Below are 21,903 nucleotides of genomic sequence, written 5' to 3'. Positions count from 1 at the left end.
TGCCATCAACATTCTTGTACGACCTATACGCCGCCGACCGACACATTAAGGCACTGGGGTCGAGATCCAACGAAAAGCCCCCATTACTTTGTTGCGGCTTTCCGGTAACAGGGGCTTTAATTTTCCCAGGGAATTAAAATCCGACTGACTATACGTTGAGCATGTCTTGGGTTGTGCCGAGTCTTACGCAGCCTTACAAATTGCGCACGCTGAATCAAGCGTCAGCCACCATGTACATACATACATGCGATATATACGCAGACATATATACATATATATCGCACACATATACATGACAGGGCCTTGGTTCCGTCTTACCTTTGTTCGCCAATGCGCCCATCACTGCTGCCCCCAACTATGACGAACTCTTTTCCATGTGCCTAAACATACATTACACACGTAAAGAAAAAGAAAACACGTCTACACATGAAATCATTAGTCACGAATTTCACACCACGGCGACTGCTTCTGACTCTCTACTGGTGAAAAACAGTATCTCCTGTTCTATTACAAGGGTAGTTAGGTTACGTTTGTACATGTAAGAGACATCTACCTCGGCGCTTGTCAAAGATGTGGTCCAAGCTTGAAAAAAGAATAGTCGCGGACTTTTTTTTTCATTTATTTTACTCTCTGTCTCGGTCTTCCCCACCTGCATACTGCACGTCCACCTTGCTAACTGTTCATTCGGAGGCTATTTTATTCTACCGTAGAAGCAGAAAAAAAAAGAAAAAGTATCCGATCCCCTAACTCAACATAGCCTCCTCAGTGGGCAAAGCGGAAATCCAGACGTTTCATTCCCTCATCTGTCGTGCTGCGCACGTAGTCGTCCTGTTCCTCCTTGGACATGGCGTTCCACTGGCGTTCACGCACTTTGTTGCGCCAAATATAAAATACCTTTACCAGGTAGAACTGGAGAATGTTGTAGACGGTGATGGCTAGCAGAATCTTATTGCCGCGGCGGTACAGCGGCTTATCGTCCTCACGGTAAATGTTGGTGGCGATGATGTTGCCCGCCTGCACAAACATGTTGTACAGCGCCGCACTGACGGCGCGCGTCCGGACAGAGTTGCTGTTCCGTGCGTTCCAACTAACAAGAATCGCGTGGCAGTAGGGATAGCTCAGCAGGCCGCTCAGTAGCGTGTAGCGCACCCACGCACTCGTGCTGGCTGGGATTGCCACAAGCGCAATCAGCCACGGCAGAATCCAAATGTTGGACAGCGATGAGACAATAGACCGCTCCTTGAACTTTTCCGACACCCACGAAATGACCAGCAGTTGCACGGCAAACAGAAACTGCGATGGGATGGCTAGCAAATTGGCCTTGAACGTGCTAAAGCCCAGCTGGCGCAGGATGTACGACAGGTATGTGTTGGGCGGCGACGGCGGGATGTATGACGTCAGGCCAATCAGGTACAGCGGCCACATCTCCCAGTCCTTGAGCACCTTCCAGAGCAAGGCCAGCCCGACGCCCTGCCGGTTGTTCATGTCGCCTTTGGACGGGTCGTCGCGCAGTAGCCGGTTGACCATAATGTACTCCTCGCGCTCCGAGAACCAGCCTGATGCGCCGCGCATCCAGCCAGCCGTCTGGCACGGGCCGGGGGGCATCAGGCCGACGGCCAGAATGCCAATGGTCAGTGTCAGGGCCGCTTCAATCAGAAACAGCCACTGCCAGCCCGAGTAGCCGGCAACTCCACGCATCTGGAGCACGCCGGCGGCGATGAAGGAGCCGACAATGTTGCAGGTGCTCAGGGCCGTCCAGAAGAAGGCGAGGCGCTTGGGCAGCTCATTGGACTTGTAAAAGTACGTGAGCCAGAGAACGACGTCGCTGTGGTACAGTGTTAGAGAGAGAGAGAAGCAGGTTGAGCACGGAAGAAAAGAAAGGAAAACTCACGGAATGAAGCCACCCATAGTCAGGCCCAACAGACAGCGCATCACATAATAATGTGTTTTGGACGTCATCCACGCCTGGCAGCCCGACACAATCGACCAGGCAATGATGAGTGCGGGGATCCAGCGATCCGCACCGAGCCTTTTGCTAATCAGTCCGCTGGGCAACTCAGCGGCGAGGAACGAGGTCAGGAAGATGGTCTGGCCGTAGTTGAAGTCGTTGGTAGTCATGTTGAGTTCTGGGAGCTGTAGCGCAAAAGGAAATGGATGTCAGTAATAGGCTGAGTGTAGCATCCATCGAGATGGGACGCGGCTTACCAAGTTGTCCGAGATGGCTCGGTTGATGTTGCGACGGTTCAAGTCCAGGGAGCAAAACATGAACCAGGCAAGAAGGACAATGCGAATGTCAATCTATCCAGCACGAGACGTACGTCAGCAGGAGGGAAAAGAAAAAAAAACAACGATGCGACAAAGCGAGCTCTTCCATCACGGGACTTACCTTGCGAATGAGCCTGCGCTCTTCTTCAGCCGTCCACTCAAACGCCGGATCGAAGCGATGCCGGTTCTCGTACTCTGCCTTGTCGTAGACGCTGCGCCAGTACTCGGCCAGACTCGGGCTGGAAAATGCGTGGTGTGGCGTTGAGCCGAGCACGTGCGGCGTTGCCTCTGTGATGGTGCCGCTGTCCGACGACGTGACGGAGTTGGCCCGCGTGGTGTGTGTGTCTTTGGGGCTTTTGCTGTCGTCTTCGTGGGCTGCTGTTGGAGAGGGACCTTTGGGGCTGCTGCCAGTAGGTTTCTGGCTATGAGACCACGGCCAGGGAGTCATGATGCCGGGGCCAGGAGGGAGGATGGAGAAGAAGAGGCGGGTTTTAGGGTTGTGTGGTCTGGAGAGACAAAAGGGTGCAGTGCAGTGCTATCGTGACAAAGGGAAGAAACCAAGTGGAATATGGCGGTAGGACGAGTCTGATTTATACGTGGTGGTCTGTAGACCTCTCCTCTATCTTGCTGGCACTCTCGGTCAGAACCCGGCGCATTGAGAGCAAACTATCACGCTATACCGGGATGCTTATCAGCCAGCATGTACCTCCGGCGTTCTCTATGACTGGGCCGGGTGGTGGACGCTGCGCGAGCTCGATTTATCCATGGTGGCGTTTTTGCCTAGTCTATGGTACCAGATACATTACCGGATAGACAGCCCGATTAGGGGGGTGCTGGCTCGTGGGTGTCATCGGGGGACGCTCCGTTTTGTGTCCACGTCTGCAGACTAGCTCAAAGGACGGGAAACAAGAGATTTGTAAGCACGTGAAAAGTGGCAGCTCGGAATCTCGAGATCGAAATGCGACACTCAAAGAAAAGGAGCCGCTTGCGCAGAATCTCGTGCGTCTGTCTTTAGGGAGAACGCTGACGCAGTGGGACTGTGTGCCCCAGGCAAGCTCCCCGCAAATGGTCTTATCTGAGCTTTTGATATTCCCAGCAGATGGTGTCATTGGCGGTCGACATTGTGTCTGTGTATTACGACAGACGGTAGGCGGCGGACCGTGGCCCTGCGACCAAGACCAGAGCATGAACCCAGCATGGCCAGCGAGAGAGGAGAGAGACAACGAGCCAATCAGAGTATTGGTGAATTGCTGAAAAGGGCTAAGCCAGACAGACAATGCAGAAAAGAACAGACGCAGCAGCACGCGGGCGGCGGTCGTGGGCTTAATCGAGAAACCGGAGAAAAACACGGCGAAGGAGCGACGCCAAGACTTTTTGCAAAGAGCTACCCTTGCTTTGGTGCGACATGGAAATGTGAACGACACTTTTTGGCATTATTGCACCACACTGGAGAGGGGGCGGTGGAATTGTGGTGCAACAGGGAGAAGATATATCGACATTTGCGATAGTGATGCTTGAAAATGTGACGAGATAGTGGATTCGTGGTGGTTGCCAAAGACGCGGATGTTCGGGAAGATCCGGGGTGAGAGCAGAGTGCGACGAGGAAGGTGGCACAAAACATACGCGTACAGATGGTGTAACGCGAACGTGGTGAAATACGAAATGTGCACACCTGTTGTCTTTAAAACACAACCCTGTCTGCTTGATTTAGCACCTGTTTGTTGCTACAACAGCTTCTCTTTGTTATACCTGGCATCTCTCATTTACTATCAAAAAAGCAGAATACTAAACAACACCCCTCGCTTGCTACAAGACAACCACCGACACCACAGTACTACTATCTACAGTCCACCATCCAGCCGCCTATCCCTCGTACGGCGTCTCGTACGGCGCCTCAGCCTGCGGCGTGATCCGCGCCAGATGGCGTCTCTCGCCCGACGCCCAATCAACAAGAGCCGAGTGCTGGGTGACGCGGTTGTCCCAGACTACGACGGTGCCGGGCTCCCACTTGACGCGGACCTGGAAGTCGGCGCCCCATGCCAGGTGGTCATAGAGAAACTTGAGCAGGGCGTCGGACTCTTCTTTTTTGTAGCCGACGATTTCGCGGGTGACTGTGCGGTGGGGGGTGTTAGCAGACAAAACCGGCTCAAAAAAAAAAAAAAAAAAAAAAAGAGGGCCCGGGGACTACATACACTGCGGGTTGACGTAGAGAGCCTTTTCGCCCGTCACCGGGTGCGTGCGCACAACCGGATGCACGCTGGCAACAGGCTCGCGCCGCTTGATGCTGCCCTTGCTCAGTGACGCATTAACCTGCTCGATGCCCGAGTGCACGGCCTTGAGGCCATGCAAGCGCTGCTTGAAGCCGTCGCTCAGGCGGTTGTACGCCTCGGCGGCATTGGTGAAAATCGTATCGCCGCCGGTCGACGGTAGGTCCAGCACGTAGAGAAAGGTGGTGCCGGGCGGCTGGGCCTCGTACGACACGTCGCTGTGCCAGGCGACGGAGCTGAGGCGGTTGGCAAAGTAGGCGTCGGCGGCCGTGTCGCTGCCGGCCGAGCGGTGCACCAGGTGCACCTCGGGGTGGCCGGCCGGCGAGCCGCTGGTCGGGTGGATGTGGTGCCGGCCAAAGTAGCCGCCAAACTCCAGAGCCTGCTCGATGGGCAGAGCGGCAAAGTCCTGGTTGCGGAAGGCAACGACCTTGCGCTCGGCGACGAAGCGCGCGAGCTGGTCGCGCCCTGCTGCGCTGAGACTGCTGAGCTGGATCCCGCTGACCTCGGAGCCGGTCAAGGGCGTCAGGTGGCTGACTTTGGTCGACGCGCCGAGCAGCTCGGGGTAGCTGGGGTCGGCGTCTTTGCCATGCTCGTAGTGTTCAAAGGGCGTCAGGGGCGGGTATTTCTGGCTGGCGTTCCAGGTGGGCAAGTAGTACGGGTACTGGAACGTAGTTAGCACATGAAGATACTCAAGCAGGGAAGTCTGGGGTAGGAATCGAAAGACGCCATCCTACGTTGCGTACCGTAGCAGCTTCAAACTTGCCGTCTGTAGTGCCAGTCAGCTCAGTGGCAGCCAGAGTCACGGGCGACAGCTCCTTGTAGTCGCCGTCGGCCTTGGTGTAGAGCTGGATCTTGGTCACAGGCAGAGATTCAACGGCAGTGTCGGTTGCTGAAGGCGCCATTGCTGAAGGGTTCAAGATGGAATAAAAAGGGAAGGTTATTAAAAGGAAGTTATCGAGCACAACAAAGTTGTTTGCAAATATGAGGATATGGACTGAAAGGACATAGATATCTGGGTTGAGGCAGCCCCAGGTAGGTAGCGGGCTTTATACTATTTCTACACTTGGCGAGCGTCACATTATGCTGAGAGAGTGTGTGTGATAGTGCGCCATATGTTGCAATTGGAATCTATCACGGCAACATTGCGGGGGGTTCACGCCGGGGGGTTCAGTTGGCAGACTACACACCTCGGTCAAGATATGGCCGAAGCGAGTGTATGTAACCCGTGGCATATTCCCGGTCTCTGCCATATTGTGTGTACTGTATTGTACTTTGTCAAAGATGGAGGGCAGAGAAAGCACTTGCGCTCAGATGTCGTGAACACGGCTGATGATGACACCACAGTTCCTCCAGGTACATGGCCGTCCACCGCGGGGACATTTTCGGAGCATGCCAGCTGGTCTATAAACTTGCCGGTTGTCCACACAGGAATCGGCTTTGACAGAATAGCCTGTAGCATCTTGTATGGTGCAATTTGCTGTGCGCAACACACAATGAGGGAGGGGTGGTAGGTTGGTACGGAAGATCAAAAGTATCTGGGCATTCTCTCGAAGCGTGTTAGTTGATGTCCTGTCAGAATAGCAGCAGATCTTGGTTGAGGGCAGATGTGATAGGGTTGATTGGCGGGTTTCAAGGGTCTCTGACAGCTCAGTCCCACCCTAAGTGCCGAGCAGCTCCAAGGGTCTCGGCAACTGTGGCGGGATTGTGGCGCTCAATAAAACACCCCAGACGTCTTTTCTGTTGAGTTCCCAAAGCGGCAAGGCAGCCAGGGACCGGCGACCAGGGACCGGGGGGAGAGGACCTTATAGCGAATGTGCGTGCTGGTCCCCTGCAGTAGGCGCTGCAGCAGGCGAGTTGGAGCGCGTGCTATATGGTGTTATAGCGGGTGTTATAGCGGAGGCTGTAGCGGTCTGAGGCAGAAGCAGTGCATGGGGCGCCCTGAGCGCACGCAAACCTAGTGAATTTCTTGGTCTTTGTTGGGAAAACAGAACAGAACAGGACCGGCATTCCAACAAAGACAGCCAGAGAAAGCGAGCGCGCGCACGGCGGCAGAGCGCGCAGAAAAAGACGGTGTGCAGGGTGGGTGGCTCAACGGGCGGGTTGAGATGGATGTTTTGCTACTATAGTCTTGATCTTCTAGGGTGGACAAGATGCTGCGGGCCATGGTTCCTGCAGCGCGGCTTGCAGCGTGTGTGTGGTTGTGTTATTACTAGTGCAGCGGCGCTATAGAGGGCGACAGGCTCTTGAGTACAGGGTACACCGGCGCTGGCCCCCGCCGGCTATAGCGCTCTCGCACGCTGTACGGCGGCCAGTCCAGGCCTGTGGCCAGCCGGGCCGCCCGCCATGTTGCAGTGCAGATCGGACTGCAGCCAGGCGCCACGTGCGTGGTGCCCCATCAAATCAAATCAAGCCAAATCCGCTTTCAGCCACACTCCCCCCCACTCCATTCCCGTTGACTCCAATTTCAGCCTCAGCTTTGGAGCTGCCGGCCGTCTTGAACCTTGGCTCTTCTCGCTCAACCACCAAAAAAAAAACAAGGACGCGCCGTGTTGTGCGGCTCTGGCTGTTTGTAACGAGATACTGGAAACCAGCGCGAGAAGCTATTTCCGCACGAGAGATTGCAACGCTTGGAAAACGCAACCATCCCCGCCCGCCTTTGGACCATCTCCCGCAAAGCCTTCACCACCATCACGACTACCATCATCATCGCCAAATCTTCCGCCCCCCGCCCGCCCGCCATGTTCTACCACGGCTCCCTCCAGGAAGGCATCGCCTCGGCCGTCCAGCGCAACAAGACCGTCGTTTGCTTTGTCACAGGTACCTCCCACCACCAAGTCTCGGCCGCTGGACCCTAACCGTAGTGGCTGGCTGCCTCTGCCACCGAAACCGCAGCTGACCCTTGCTAGATGAACAGGAAGAAAGCAAAGTCTGGGAAGACGACTTTCTGGTTGACCAAGAGGTACAACTGCCCCAAGCCCCCGTCCGTCGGGCGTCTCCCTTGCGCCCACCGCTGCCGCCCGCCCGGCCCCACCCGCCCCGATCCCCGCTGACGCTCTCTCCAGATTTCAGACGTCCTCCGCAACGAGGCCATTGCCCTGCGGCTTGCCGCCGGGTCTGAAGAAGCCGGCTACCTGGCTGCCATCTTCCCGCTCCCCAAGACGCCGACGCTCGTGATCCTCAAGAACGGCGAGCTCAAAGAGTACATCAGCGCCGGCGCCAGCAAAGAGGTTTTCCTGCAGCGCACCCTCAACTCGTTTGGCCGCAAGCGCAAGCCGACGCCCGAGCCCGCCACCTCGTCGCCGACCAGCGACCAATCGGCCGCCGGCATTATCGCCGCCGCTCTGTCTGCCGCCTCGTCGCCCGTTATCCGCGCCAGCAGCTCGCGGGGACCCTCACCGCCCCCGTCATATTCCACCAGCCAGTTGTCCCAGGCCCAGTCCCACGCTGATGACCAAGCCGAGACCCAGTCTCACTCTCCCTTGGCGCTGTCACTACAACAGAGCCCTATACGGGCAGCAGCCCTGCCTGACTCTGACGTCCTCGCCGCCCACCAGCCAGAACCCGAGTCCCAGTCTCGATCCCAGCCTGTTTCATCGGCCCAGCAAATCCTTGCCGAGCGCGCCGCCCGCATCTCTGCCCAGCGCGCTGAAGAAGCTCGCGCCGCCAAAGCCCGCGCCGCCAATTCCTCCTCATCCCCCGCATCCACCGACCCCGCCCCCGCCCCGTCGACGCCTCTGACCGCCTCGCAATCCGACCACGTCTCGTCCATCCAGCGCCAGCGCGCCGCAGAACTAGCCGAAAAGAAGCGCATTCTCCAGCAAATCGAAGACGACAAACTTGCCCGTCGCCAACGCGCTGCCGACCGCTCTGCCGCCAAGCTGACCACAGGCAGCGTCGCCGCAGCCCTCGCCAGCGCGCCCTCAAGCTCCATTTCCCGCGCGAGCAACGCCGCTATGGCTGCGCTGCAGGTCCGTCTAGAAGACGGAAGCAGCCTGCGCTCGCGCTTCGCCCGCGACGCGACGCTGGCCGGCGACGTGCGCCCGTGGATCGCCCGCGAACGGGCCGCCCAGAACCTACCTGACGCCGCCTACCACTTCAAGCTGGTCCTCACGCCGCAGCCCAACCGCCTCATTGACGCTGTCGACGAGGACAAGCCCCTGCACGCCCTGGGCCTGACGCCCTCGGCTACCCTGGTGCTCGTGCCCTCGCCCGGCGCCGCCTCGGCGTATCCTGGCTCTGCTGGCGGCGCGTCCGCGGGCGGCCCGCTGTCTTACATTCTAGCCTTCTTCACCTGGCTGTCGGCCATGGTGTACACGTTCCTCGGTATCGGCGCTACTGCGCCCTCGCAGGCTGCAGAACACTCACCCGGCAGTAGCACATCAGACACGACCGCTGCCTCTGTGCGGGAGTCCGGCTCCAGCGATCTGCGCAGGCGGAGGCAGCAGGCTGGATCGTCCTTTGGCGCCCCAGGTGCATCAACACCTCCAGCTGCTGCTGCTGCGGCGGCGGCGCGGCGGATACATGGATTCGAGAGCGGTGCGCAGCGGCGCGACGATGCGCCGCCCGGCGAACATCAGCTGTACAACGGCAACTCGGTAAGTTGAAGAAGGCCGGCTGTGGCTTCCGGAGTGTGAGTTGGTGTGGAATGCAGTGGCTAACGTGTATGGATGTAGACAAACTTCGAGCCACGACCGGATGACGAGTGAGGGCGGGACGGACTGTGCCGCTGTCGACCTCTCAGATTTTGTTCCTCTTGTTTCTTTTTCTTCTTCTGCTTTTTGCATCATCACACATACATACATACTACATGGCACACATCATGGACCCAGCCGTGTCGAATGCTGCATTGTTACTTGGTTTTTTCCTTCTTTCTGTTGGCGCTTGTAGCTTGGGCCTGGGTATTTACGCGGTTTTATACATTTAATAATACATGTTTCCCTTCTCTTTCTTTTTCTCGATTCTTGGACACACAAGCTGAATCTTGAGAGAAGATCCAGGGTGGGGGAAAAAAGGAAGAGAGAGAGAGGAGGAGAGAATAATATGCTTGACAAGAAAAAGAAAAGGGATACAAAAGCGGCAGAAACAGAAATGTCCATGTATAATCGGAGCTTCATGCCGGACGAAATTACAGATAAGAGTGAAGAAAACAAGAGAAAGCAAAAGAACAACAGGCAATGCAAGTATGCCAACACGGGTCAGACGACGAGCACCAAGGAACAAGACTCCAAATACAAGCACCTGAATTCTCGACACCTTTTCACCCGCCTTCGCCCCGGGTCAACCGGAGGGAGGGCGCTCGGCCAGCGCGTCTAGTACGGCGCCGCAGCAGCCTGGCACGCCTTCAGCTGGTCCAAGTACCAGTTGCAGATCTGCAGGTTGCCGCTGTGCTCGTCCATGCACTTGGTGAACTGCTGCGCGGCAGGGCTGCAGTTGCCGACCTGGTTCTGCGCGGGCGCCTGGGCAGCGGCGGTCTGGGGCGAGGCGTCCAGCGGCGCCTGCGCGCTGCCGCCGCTGAACATGCCGCCGATGGCGTGGCCGATAGACGAGCCGATGGCGACGCCGCTGGGAGACAGGAGAGAGTTAGCGGAACGGAAGGCCCGAGGGGGAGGAGCGGAGAGCGCTGGGAGCCTCGGTAGGAAAGGGACTTACGCGGCGGTGCTGGCCATCTGGCCAAACAGGCCGGGGCCGCTGGAAGCCGGAGCAGCGGCAGCGGCCGGAGCGGCAGCAGGCGGGGCGGCGGCCGGGGCGTAGGTGGTCGCGGGCCGGGTCTGCTGGGCCATGGGGGCGGCGGCGGGCTTAGAGAGGGTGGGGCGGGCGGGAGCACGGCCGGAAGAGCGCTGACGAGGCATGGTGGGCGGATTGGAGTAGTATAGACTAGACTAGAAAAAAAAAGAAGGACGATGTGGTGGTTGGAAGCGACGGAAAAGGCAAAATCTTTGTCGTTGGAGGGGGGGAAGAAAGAATTCGAGGTTTCATCCAAAAAAAAAGTCACAAGGATCACAGGACCCTTTTGCTTTTTTTTATTGTGGAAACTGACAGAACCTCATCGGCTATTGGTAGCCTTGCATGAAAGGCTGGCTGCCAAGCCACCTCCTGCGTTTGCTCTTCCGCTCTGGTTTTTTTCTTTTGTGGGGTACGCCACGTGATGCTTCCGTGGGACTGACGTCACTGAAGCCAATCGAAGCTGCTGCATATGTAATGTTCGGCAGCGACAGCCGGATGACCGCATCTTTAAAGCAAAGACCGCTGCCTTGATGAGCCTCCCCACATATATATTGTAATAGCAGACTGCTGGCTGTCTCCTGGAATCTTCAAGCGCCTGCTTCCAAATCTGGGGTAGAGCCGCCTCGGCATCGGGGTCTTGCAGTCAGATCCGACCCGCGTCAATGTCTCGGCAATGAGCTTCAATAATGCGCGTCGTCTGGTTCCTCTCTACCCGTCGTTTTTCTATTGAGAAACAGCAGCCGCCAATGAAAAATCACTAACGACAGAGACGCATTCTTTATGTGTACTAGGCCTCTTTGTGTCATGTCAAGTCGAGCCCATGTTGACCTTGTGTAACGCTCACGAGATAGCAAGCTCCAACCAAGTTTCTGTAAGCATGTCTTTCCCCTGCAAGAGATGTATTGATTTATTTCACGCAGAAGCGAATAATGAGGGACTACCCCAGTTCGATAAAAGGTAAAAGAAACACAACCTGACGTCATACAACTTGGGCGTCCGCGTCGGAAGTATATTCTGTACTGCACTCTTACCACTTCCCTTAACCCTGTGCTCCAGCAGACTAGAATCTCCCATTACCCTCTACTCCACTCTATATTATCCTATGAACTGTGCTTTTTGCCTTTGCCTTTCTGTTTCTTTTTTGTTGTCGTCGTTCCTGAGCCTGGATTAGTCCGACTCTTTTGCTTTTTCGCTCTGTTGTCTGATGCGCTGCCACCAGTGCTGCACTCGCTTTCCTCGCCCGTCGTCGTCGCAGCAGCCGGTGTATCTGCGTCTGCCGCGGGCCGCTTGGCACTGCCCAGGGAGCGCATGAAAGCCTTTGCTTTTTCTTTTGCCACTTGCTCGGCAAGCTTGACCTGGATCGACGCATCGTCGGACTAGAACAAGGTGAAGAATTGTTAGTATTTGGATGTAAAAGAGGCACGAAGTAGCAGCGGGCTAGGTATCTGTCCCCTCCTGTGCCAACAGTAGAAAGATGGTCGTACTAATCCATGCTTGATGATGCGCGTCGCCGCTTCTGTATTTAATCTAACGCTGGGTTGTTGTGCTTGTGTCTGTTGCGCCGCGTCGGCCGGCGGCTTCTCGACAGCCTCAATCTTGGCAAAGTACTGCTTCACGCGCATCAACTCGGTCTTGTACACCGGGTGATTCAAGGCGTCGGCGCCCTCGACGCGGAGTCCAGCTAAACAGCAGTATTAGCACTCTATTCCTCGCACTCCCCTTGTCCCACTGGAAATCAACCAGTTCTTTTCTTTTTCTTCTTCTTCGCAGCAAGGCCGTACCGAATATCAGTGTTTCGAGCGCATAGTTGGCCAGCGTAAACAGCTTCGCGCGGTCCAGCAGCGGCATATTCGCGGCTGCGCTGTCGTTGAGCGCGCGCAGCAGCGGCTTCAGCGCCTCGTCCAGCGCATCCAGCTGCTTGTCGAGCTTGTTCAGGTCTTTGGTGACGTCACGGACCGACATTTTGGGCGGACGTGTAGGCTGTGTCTTTGTGTGGTTCGATCGGAGGAGCGTGGTGGCTGCTGTCGCGGGACTAGAATACATGAAAAAAAAAAAAAAAAGAATAATCGCCGCTGAGTGACAGGCATCTTATCGATATGCATGTAATCGGGGAGATAGCTGCGATACATGCATCATCCGATTGCCGACTGTCTTATGTCATTGGGCCCTTTTCTGCAAGCAGCGAGAAAGTCTACGGATTGACCTTGTTTCTGCCCCAAATCCGAATTGGCTATTCTTTAGTCTTGACCACCACCTTTCTCGTTCGTCTCTTTTGCTGCTCATATGAAAAGTGCCAGCTGAAGTGAATTCATCCATTCAAGTTCATCTATTTGGCAGCTGGCACGTTCTCTCTGTCACCTGTCTCCACCCGCCGGTACCCTCCCGCCCAAGCCAAAAAATCTCCAATTCTCTTTCCTCATCCACGTTCTAAGCTTGTGATTCTGCCCTTTAAGCCTGTATTTGCTTTGTGCGTGGTCTCGCGGGCTTCGAGCAGGAACTCTTGTACTCTGCTGCCGCCACTCTTATTGTCCTCGTTTTCTTGCTTCTCGGCCGTGCCCCTTGCCGATCCGCCACTCTGGCCTGCCTACTCCCCCCGCGAGCTACGGCTCGGATACCGCACATCCGCCCGCTATGCAGCCCCGGTAGCACGGCTGTGGGCCGGGTGGCCACCTGCTCCTCCAACCACATCCTCCCTGCGACTCTGCGCCTACGAAAACACCGATCAATCTCCACCGTCGGCTCTGGTGCCGCCTCACTACTGCCGGCTTCAAGAGCCGCCCGGCCGGCGGCGAGGACCCCGTGGGCAGCCGTCCATTGCCCGCGCTATCACGGGGCTACGCTGCCCACCATGGCCCGGAATTACTCAGCGGAGTCTGTGTCTTTAGCACGTGCTGAGCGGGGGGCGAGTGAGGCGGCGGAGGACTCTGTTGAGACGCCCGTTGATACGGAGGCTGTTGCTGTTGCTGTTGCAGATACACACGCCAACGCAACCACCCCGCCACATTCTTCAACGGAACCTTCAGAGCGCGGCAGTAGCAGCGGTGGTCCAATATTACCTCCAGTGCTACCCGGGGCAATACCGCCCGTAATGGCCACCGAGCCCCGCGGCAACGATCTGCACGTTCTAGGCGCCACGCAGACTTCAGTTTTCGTCTCCAAGAATCTACGACCAAAGTTCGACAACGTCCGGGAAATCAAGACCGAGCCCCTCTTTACCGAAGTCCAGCCCCGCAAGATCAAGTACCCACCCGTAGTGCCGGCCACAGCCGACGACAACGATGGCCCCATCAAGAACCTGCTAGTGACGGGCCTGACGACCGAAAGCTTTCACAACCTTCAGCCAATAGCAAACCGCATCTCCACTGATACGTCGATATGTTTGATTGACGAGGGTCTGGGGTTTGCTGAGCAACTCGACGAAAAGATATTCACCGATCCGGAAAAGCGGCCCACGTATATCCTCGGCCAGATCGACTCTCGGCTGATGTGGGATCGCGACCACCCCGAAAAGCTCAAGCGGCTGCGCACGCGGCTGACCACGTCGGTGCCGCCTCTAGGCCTCATGGAGGACCCACGGCTAGTCAACAACGAAATGGTCGAGGCGTTCCGGGCCACGCCGGAGTTCAATGCCGTCATGCCCTTTTACGACCGGTGGCTGGCGTCCAAGCTCAGCAACCTGGTGTTTGCAGCCGTCATCGACCCGGTGTGTGTGGCGCTCGACTGCAGCTACAATCAGCTGTCGCAAAACAACTGGGGCTCACGCATGGTCAACAGCCTGATCAACGAGCTGGAGCTGGTCGTGTCTAACCTGCCCGAGCTGCACCACTCGCCAGTGGTGCGCGTGCTCGTGCGCGGCGAGGGCCTGCGCAAGGAGTGCTTTGGCAAGCTGCGCAACCGCCGCGGCGCCACGAGCAAAATGGTCCTGCAGGTGCGCCGCGGCCTGCCCACCGACATTGACTTTATCAACGGCTACTTTGTGCGCCGCGCGCGCGAGATCGGCATCCGCTGCCCGGCCAACGAGCTGGCTATTTCAATGGTCAAGGCAAAGCACTACCACGTCAAGCGGGTGACGGACATGATTATCCCGTTCGAGGTGACGTCACGGCCGAATTACATGGTGTGATCTGTATGATTTAGGGTGTGGGCTGGGGGAATGGTACAATGGGTAGGGGAAAGGGTGGCGGGGCTGGAGGGGGCAGAGATGGACTTCTCTGACGTTCTTCTCTGGTCCTGGTTTGTCTGTATTATAGAAGCTTTGTTTTCCTTTTTTGTTTCTTTCTGATCTAGAATTATCCCGGGGCATCATGCTGTTATGCTTTTACTATCGCTCTCTTTTGTTCAGTTCATTCTGCTAGTCCATCTTCCATGTCACGTCCTGTCCTTGCTTGTTCTTCAGTCCATTGCTGCCCAGCGCCTTGCGCTCGTCCGTCGTATGGTCGCCGCGGTCATTCGTAGCCCAGATGCGCTCGACGCACAGCTCAAATGGGCCGGGCTTGCGGTCAATCAGGCTGATGCCGACCGTCAGCACGCGCTGCTTAATCAGCTGAATCTGCGGCTCGATGACCATGCCGTGGTTGGTCCGCATAAAGTCGCGCCAGTCAATCAACACCGTCTCCCACTCGCCGGGCCGCTTGGCAAACAGTCGGTGCTGGAAGACGTCCTGCGGCACAATGCTCTCCGTCATGACGTTGACGTAGTAGCTGCGACCGTCCGACTTGATGCGCAGCGCCAGGTAGTTCCACGGCTCCACGTCCCACCTGCCGTAGCCAAAGGCCGACAGCTTCTGGTCGCCCGTGCGGAACGCTGCGAACCCGCTGCGCTTGACTTTGAACCGGTCCTTGGGCAGCTGGTCCGAGATGGTCCCGTACCACCGCATGTAACCGCGCCCGGCTGCCGCGCCCGCGCCGGCCGGCCGCGTGCTAACGTACTCGGAGTGCGAGGTCGAGAAGCCGCCGAATTCCTGGTCGCACATCAGCTTGATGTCCTCGACGTCGTCGGGGCCTTCAAATTTCTGCAAGTCGTAGGGGCCGCTGGGGCCGCGGATGTTTTCCATTTTCGTGACTGCGAAAGAGGAGGCCGGCTTGCGGGTTAGAGCTTGCGTCTATGCTCCCGGGAGAGGGGGGAGAGGAATACCAATCTGGACCTGGCGCTGCAGGTGAGCCATGGTGCGGCCCCAAAAGCCCTTGGCTAGCAAGGCTGTTGTGCTCCTCATTGCATCTGCGGTCTTGTGTGTTGTGGGCACTGGGCTGCGGTTCTCCCAAAATCGGAGGCTATGCCGGAATCTGATGATGATGGCGATGACCTCAGTTAGCTGCTGCTTTCCGGCTAAATCTTGGGTAATTGGCTCGCCTAAGGGTTTGAATGGCAAAACACACGGCGCGGGTGAAGAGCTGCTGACGTTAAATAAGAATGACTTGAGAGCTAAAATTTGACAATTAGTAGAAGCTGATATTGAGCGTCGCATCAACCAGACTAAAGACAGCAACGGCTCACAAGTTAATTGAAGACTGCTTCATAGATGCTAATCCAAGGCCTCTGTTGGCTTTGGTGATGCTCTTGACTTATTCTCATTGGTTGGAGCGTTCTCCGTGCTCTAGTTTCTCGGTTAAACTGCGGGTATTTTGAAACTAGGTTCCTGTGTAAGGGTATGTTCGTAGTAGGGTTACGGGGTTGAAATTCATCATTAGGGACTACGCAGGCTGTCGAATCTTGATCTGACAGCCATTCGTTGAACAGCAAAATGTACGGATGTAAGTCTCATGATAAGGAAATAAGATCTATCTCTAACTACGCCCTTGGTATAGAAGTGCGTGTTGCGTAGCTGACCTCATGAAATCAAGATTTTTAAATCTCATGATAGTGACCCTCCCAAACTGACTGCAAAGCACCACAGTAGATCCATCGAAATACAGACGACCACGGAATAGAATAGGGATCCATAATATTGGAATATTTTCCCACAAGATCCAGCACGAGTCTGAACTGACATTGATGCAATTGAAGTGCTCGTCAAGAGACTGGGAAAGCGACTGGCTGATTGATGTCCCGCTAGAAACAGCCATGCTACCGTGATCAGTGATAATAAAGGCCCCCGAAGAGTTAAACTTGAGAGTTTGGGTGTCCTCCTTTAGCTGTTGAACACAGGTGCCATCATCGCTTCGCCAGAGCCGGACCGTTTCATCATATGAGGCCGAGGCCACAAGCTGGCCGTCAGGTGAAAAGGCCACAGAATTCACACAATCTGTGTGGCCCTTCAGCTCTTGAACACAGGCCCCACCATCCTTTTGCCAAAGGCGCACTGTTTTATCATACGAGGCCGAGGCCACGAGCTGGCCGTCAGGTGAAAAGGCCACAGAATTCACACAATCTGTGTGGCCCTTCAGCTCTTGAACACAGGCCCCACCATCGCTTCGCCAGAGCCGCACCGTGCCATCATATGAGGCCGAGGCCACAAGCTGGCCGTCAGGTGAAAAGGCCACAGAATTCACACAATCTGTGTGGCCCTTCAGCTCTTGAACACAGGCCCCACCATCCTTTTGCCAAAGGCGCACTGTTTTATCATACGAGGCCGAGGCCACGAGCTGGCCGTCAGGTGAAAAGGCCACAGAATTCACTGGGTCACTGTGACCTTGTAAAATCTGTTCACATTGATCCCACTCATGATTCGTTCGTGGCTTAGTCGATATCCAATTTGGAATCTCTTTGTCAAAGTTTCGACGAACCAGACTACTTTTTGGGCTGAAGGCTAGGACCGACGAATAAATCTGAAGGGGAGTATCGCTGATTGTTGCCAGATTGACTCGTACCATCTGTAACGCATCTTGAAAAAAGGCTTGTAGATTTTGGCTTTCCTCTGGCTATATATTATTAGCTCATTGATTGCGTCTTTTCCATGATGGGCACTCACTTTGAAAATTGTTTGCAGCATCCTCAGTATTTTGACAATTTCCAGGGCTCTTCCAATAAGACTCATTGCTTCCAACCAATGGAGAAAATGCTTTTTTAGGAACATAATAACATCACTGTTGTCATCGAGGACAACTTGACCCTCTCGCAGGTGGTTAACCCAGTAAAGACAGGCATATTTCAGCTCTGGAGGAAGGTTGGCTCGGATTAAATCGCTTTTGATGTCGGCGCACTTTGTTCCTGGCAGTACGAGTTGACAAATGTCTTGACGCAAGTGCTTTTTCATGACACGCAGACAGTTTTGAGCCAAGCTCCTGTGGGTTTCTTTTTCGTCCACCCAAAAGGGGTTTTCCCCTTGCTTTTCCGGATTGATTAGAAAGTCACGGAAAGACAGATGGAATAGCCTTACTGGCAAATCATTCGCTGTTGGCACATCAAGGACTGAATGCAGCAGTTCAAGCTGCCCGTCTATTTTCTTTTTTGGAAGGTCCAAAAGATCTTTCAGTGCGGCAGTTGTCAGGGGACTCGCAAGAACCACAATTGGTCCAATAATTTCTCGGAACATTTCAATTACGCCTCTCTTGGATCTGTCTGCTAGACCTTTGGTTAGATTGTTGAGAACAGGCAGATAGGTTGCGTCCAGTTGTGATGATTGACCATCTACTCTAAAATCAAGAATCTGTTCAAGCAAGTCATCTGGTTCACCACATCTCCGATCTTTTAAGAATCGGCAAATAGTAGCTGCAAAGATGAAGAGCGGGATAGCTCTTGTGACCAAGGTCTCGACACTTTGTGGTCCAGGCCAGTCAGAAGACAATCTTCTATCGGAGGCCACGAAACCGTTGTGCTCTGTCTTGATGTTGTGAAGCTCGTATTCCAGGAAAGCGGAAATATCACGTTCAACAAAGCTCAGGGGTATCTCATGGAGGATCAAGTCTTGAAATGTCCCCTTGGCAGCGCTGAAGCCAAGGCGGATAGGTAGGTCAGGTCGGCTGGTAATAACCCACTTCATCTTGATGTTTGGGTTCGTGAGACTTGCGCACGAGGAGAAGAGTCTGATGATGAGCTTCATGTCTTCATCATTGTCACACTCGTCGAGAGCATCAATGACAAACACCAAAAAGGACGCTTTCTGGGATCCAGGGGAAATTACAGCCAGTGGTTCCCTGATCAGCTTCTCAAACTGATCTTTTGGCCCCTTTCTCACAAGAGCTTTGTCGTCATCGATCGCCGTGCAAATGCTTTGTGCGAAGTCCGGGTACTTCTCGCTGAGCTGAGTCGCGAGCGTCGAGAAGAATCTTGATATATTTCCGCGGTCACCCTCGCCTCTTTTGAAAAAGAAGCTTGCGCCAAGCCGGCGAGACTCGGAAAGTTGCTGACAGATAGTACGTGAGATGGTAGACTTTCCCGTGCCAGCCCTTCCATTCAACCAATAGAGAGACTTGGAAGAAGGGTCACTGGCCCATGTTTTTATATCGCTCAGAAGCTCAGCCCGGGTTCCTGGTAGGCAGACAGAATTATTTCTTTCTTCATGGGAGTCGAAAGATGCTCCGTTTGCGGTCGTGAGGGACTTCAGAACAGTTTCGAGGCGGAGTTTGTGAAGAATATTACTAAACCAAATATTTGTTAGAGTCGGTCTAAGAAAGATAGAGGGGGGGGGCACCTTACGTCTGATGAACTTGGAGAATATGAGAGATGGTTTCGTGGTACCCTCGAATGTCTTGGATAAGTTGATTCACCTCCTCGCGCTGAAATGGCCATTTTAATGCGCGAGCTAGTTTTCTCCGTTTGGCCTTATGCTCGTACTCGGGCTGTTGGTTTGGTCCCTTGGACTCAAGCTTTTGCTCTAGTTCCTTAAGCTTTGCGCGACTCTGTTGGAGAACGTGATCCAGACTCTTGAACTGCTCGAAGTCTTGTCCCTCTGGCTTTTCTAACAAGACTCGAACTTGTTTGGCAGCGTTTTCCAGACTAGCGACTTCCTCCTTTAGTTCATTGATTTCAGCAGCGGAGTTTTTGACAGCTTTAGTGTAATCTAAGCAAAGTGAGCCAAGTTTGGCAGTTAACTCAACAACAGTGATGGCAGAGGCAGTAGCACCAAGAGCCTCCATTGTGGGAATGGTAGGGGATATCGGTTTCTCGTTGACGGTGGTGATGTCAGGTTGAGGATGTGTTTCGTGGAAATGAAATGATGGAGGCGAGCTGTTGTCGAGAGTCAACTCTTCTTCGATTCTCTTTGGGGAGGAAATAAAAGCTGAATCGAGGGGGGCTTAGAGAGCGTTTTGGAGAGTCTGCCTTATCCCACTGTATTCGGGCGAAACGAATGCTGCCCAACAGCCAAGTAATTGGACTGGCCTTGCATACAAGACCACCTGCATACAGCCATGGGAGAAATTGGGGATATTTGTCTCGTTGGTGGAAATATCAGCCAAATCGATATTTTGAATAAGTGGGAGACTGACGATGGAATTCTCACGATCTCCAATAAGCACTCGAGGAAGATTTTTCTTCTTGCGGTCCTCGGTAGCCTCAAACAGAAGTTACACAACAAGTATATGTATCACACGAGAAAAGGCAACTGCCATTCAAGTCTAGTGACAGAAAACGACATTCCATCAAGAAAGGAAATCTTGCGACTATTCATTCTCATCAGTTTTCAATAGAAGTTACTGTTGTTCTTTGACGAAAGTAAATTCGCGAACATCACAAGTTCAACGAGATTGAAGCATGAAGAGATCCGATTATCATAGAAAAAGAGAACAAAGGTCGATGATTTCTATGTCCGAGTCTACACATTGGAAATAAGAAAGGATTTAGTGCACATACCCCGTCAACTCTTGAACGCAGGTGTCATTCTTAGGTTGCTAGAGCCAGATTGTTTTACCAAGGCTTTGAGCCTGTCATCAAGTGAAAAGATAACTAAATTCACTGTAGACCTGGGTTAGCACATCTTAGGGTTCGAGACATGCAAAAATGTCCGTGGTTGCACAAGGCACGTGACACAAATGTCAGCCGGCATCCATCCCGCCTTGAGCCGAAGTATCGTCAACCCTGCACTTGGATGACCAATCGCGTAGCTCATGTGAGCCGAACCCCGGGAGCAGAACGGGCATCATTGGCAAGTCTATGCTGGTGTCTAGGGCCATGGCCATGGGCAGCAACTGAGGCGGGCGCCAGGGCTCGTCAGTCGACGCCCGGACGTCGAGAGACGTCGCTGGCCATGGCCAAGTAAGCCATGTGGCTCCCAGACCAAGCAAGAGTCATAGTCATACAGTCATGGGCAGAGTCATCTGGAAGACAGGTGCCGGGAACAACGGCAAGGGCGTGGGTTATCAGTACGTACAGAACACAAGTTGACCTAGGACTCGGTATGCCGTGTGTGGGAGGCGTCCTTGTATATTCGCATAGCTGGTCCTGAAATTACAGTGGAGCACCCCTGCTGTTCACGCCGGCTCTAAGCGACGCAAGCCAGCGCTGGCCGCCCGCTTCCAAGCGCGTCTGGCAGGGCTGGCCAGGATGGTGTTGGCGGCACTCCGGACGCGGAACCAGGCCAGTCCAAGGCCTGCTGTGCCTTGTGCTAATATTGTATGTTGGCGTGACAGAGGCGACGAAGCCAAGCGTGGGGCATTTCTACGACCAAAGCCTCTCCGGGCATGGCGAGACTCGACCAAACTGCCAGGATACAAGTACAAAGTACAGCACCACATGAACAGTCGGGCCAGGGCCATTAGTCTGGCGACAGCGGCACCGGCACCCAAGAGGGCAAACAAAGGGCCACGGCTAGCATGCGTGGCTAGCGTGTAAGCCAAGGAAGGCAGCGAGGTTTTCCCGCTGGCGGCTGAGTTTTCGGTGGTAGCGCCAGATTAGATGGACGTGACCCGTGGCCGGCCAGCCAGTACCAGCAGCTGGTTGAGGTCAAGCTTGGCCGTTCCAGCCATGTCCAACATGGAGTCCTCGAGGTACAAGCACAAGTACCCAGGCCCAAGGTCCCAGTCCAGAATTGGGCGAGCTACAAAAAGACGGCAACTGCGCGTTTTCGCTCTGCCTCTTTCCTTTCCGTCTCCCCCACCATCTTTGCTTTGCGCCCCTTCCCTCTTTCGACTCGCCGGGTTTCGTTTGTGCGCTCACCGCCTTTGGATAGAAAACTTTTCTCTCTTCTGCCTCAATCTTTTTTTATTCCTCTCCTCCGCTCATCGCCAAAACCGCCTCGCAATGAGCTCCAATCAGCCGTCCTCCGAGGCGTCTAACGCCATTATTTATGTCACTTATAGCGCTTTCCTGTACGCACTTTTTTTTCTCCACCGACCTGCGCGATCGCCGCTGATCTGCACAACCCTGGAAGCTGACATTTTAACCCTAGCGTCCTTGGAATTGTTGTGTCATGGGTCTTCCGCGAGAAGCTCACCAGCACCTTTTACTCGAGCAACAGGACTCAGTCGGGTTAGCTTTTACTCTCCTCTGTTTCATGCGTGACTTGTCCTGTCTCAGGGTCCTGCGACAACTGCCAAAAGCTTCACTGACTAACGCTTGTCTCATCGCCGCTGCCGCACAGCTCTGCCACTGGCCCTAAACTTCATGGCCTCTGGTGAGTGGTGTTCTGCTACGGCCCGGTTTGGCGCATGCTCCGCTCCGCGCTTCGGCGTGTCTGGGTGAGAGACATGTGCGTTCTCGTTTTTGGCTGCTTGTGCCGAGTCTACCTCTTGACTGAGTGTGGAAGCCTTGCATGTCAGGCAAGACGAGGGTT

General features: G+C 54.8%; 9 protein-coding genes across 9 annotated transcripts; 2 read left to right on the top strand and 7 right to left on the bottom strand.

Moving 5' to 3' along the window:
• Positions 1-762: 762 nt before the first annotated feature.
• Positions 763-2,713, bottom strand: BROUX77_004991 (uncharacterized protein; the record flags this gene model as incomplete). Its single annotated transcript, XM_073749814.1, has 4 exons — positions 763-1,825; positions 1,892-2,133; positions 2,206-2,298; positions 2,387-2,713. The coding sequence occupies 4 exons, from the start codon at positions 2,711-2,713 to the stop codon at positions 763-765; spliced, it is 1,725 nt and encodes a 574-aa protein (XP_073605448.1).
• A 1,415-nt stretch (positions 2,714-4,128) lies between these two features.
• On the bottom strand, positions 4,129-5,434 carry BROUX77_004990 (uncharacterized protein; the record flags this gene model as incomplete). Its single annotated transcript, XM_073749813.1, has 3 exons — positions 4,129-4,376; positions 4,458-5,193; positions 5,276-5,434. The coding sequence occupies 3 exons, from the start codon at positions 5,432-5,434 to the stop codon at positions 4,129-4,131; spliced, it is 1,143 nt and encodes a 380-aa protein (XP_073605447.1).
• A 1,836-nt stretch (positions 5,435-7,270) lies between these two features.
• Positions 7,271-9,238, top strand: BROUX77_004989 (uncharacterized protein; the record flags this gene model as incomplete). The annotated part of the gene is made up of 4 exons (XM_073749812.1): positions 7,271-7,349; positions 7,439-7,491; positions 7,595-9,127; positions 9,206-9,238. 4 exons carry the CDS (start codon positions 7,271-7,273, stop codon positions 9,236-9,238), a joined length of 1,698 nt encoding a protein of 565 aa, XP_073605446.1.
• Positions 9,239-9,841: 603 nt separating this feature from the next.
• Positions 9,842-10,381, bottom strand: BROUX77_004988 (uncharacterized protein; the record flags this gene model as incomplete). Its single annotated transcript, XM_073749811.1, has 2 exons — positions 9,842-10,094; positions 10,182-10,381. 2 exons carry the CDS (start codon positions 10,379-10,381, stop codon positions 9,842-9,844), a joined length of 453 nt encoding a protein of 150 aa, XP_073605445.1.
• Positions 10,382-11,356: 975 nt separating this feature from the next.
• Positions 11,357-12,218, bottom strand: BROUX77_004987 (uncharacterized protein; the record flags this gene model as incomplete). Its single annotated transcript, XM_073749809.1, has 3 exons — positions 11,357-11,632; positions 11,741-11,937; positions 12,038-12,218. 3 exons carry the CDS (start codon positions 12,216-12,218, stop codon positions 11,357-11,359), a joined length of 654 nt encoding a protein of 217 aa, XP_073605444.1.
• An 886-nt stretch (positions 12,219-13,104) lies between these two features.
• BROUX77_004986 (uncharacterized protein) lies at positions 13,105-14,379 on the top strand (the record flags this gene model as incomplete). Its single annotated transcript, XM_073749808.1, has 1 exon — positions 13,105-14,379. One exon carries the CDS (start codon positions 13,105-13,107, stop codon positions 14,377-14,379), a length of 1,275 nt encoding a protein of 424 aa, XP_073605443.1.
• A 228-nt stretch (positions 14,380-14,607) lies between these two features.
• BROUX77_004985 (uncharacterized protein) lies at positions 14,608-15,468 on the bottom strand (the record flags this gene model as incomplete). The annotated part of the gene is made up of 2 exons (XM_073749807.1): positions 14,608-15,317; positions 15,390-15,468. The coding sequence occupies 2 exons, from the start codon at positions 15,466-15,468 to the stop codon at positions 14,608-14,610; spliced, it is 789 nt and encodes a 262-aa protein (XP_073605442.1).
• Positions 15,469-16,039: 571 nt separating this feature from the next.
• BROUX77_004984 (uncharacterized protein) lies at positions 16,040-17,184 on the bottom strand (the record flags this gene model as incomplete). The annotated part of the gene is made up of 2 exons (XM_073749806.1): positions 16,040-17,113; positions 17,164-17,184. 2 exons carry the CDS (start codon positions 17,182-17,184, stop codon positions 16,040-16,042), a joined length of 1,095 nt encoding a protein of 364 aa, XP_073605441.1.
• A 1,642-nt stretch (positions 17,185-18,826) lies between these two features.
• On the bottom strand, positions 18,827-19,270 carry BROUX77_004983 (uncharacterized protein; the record flags this gene model as incomplete). The annotated part of the gene is made up of 1 exon (XM_073749805.1): positions 18,827-19,270. One exon carries the CDS (start codon positions 19,268-19,270, stop codon positions 18,827-18,829), a length of 444 nt encoding a protein of 147 aa, XP_073605440.1.
• Positions 19,271-21,903: the final 2,633 nt, after the last annotated feature.

The sequence above is a fragment of the Berkeleyomyces rouxiae genome (genome assembly GCF_048999995.1).
Source record: "Berkeleyomyces rouxiae strain 22BRR77 chromosome Unknown BrBRR77_ptg000004l, whole genome shotgun sequence".
Taxonomy (NCBI): Eukaryota; Fungi; Ascomycota; class Sordariomycetes; order Microascales; family Ceratocystidaceae; genus Berkeleyomyces; species Berkeleyomyces rouxiae.
This window is presented reverse-complemented; position numbering and strand designations above follow the sequence as displayed.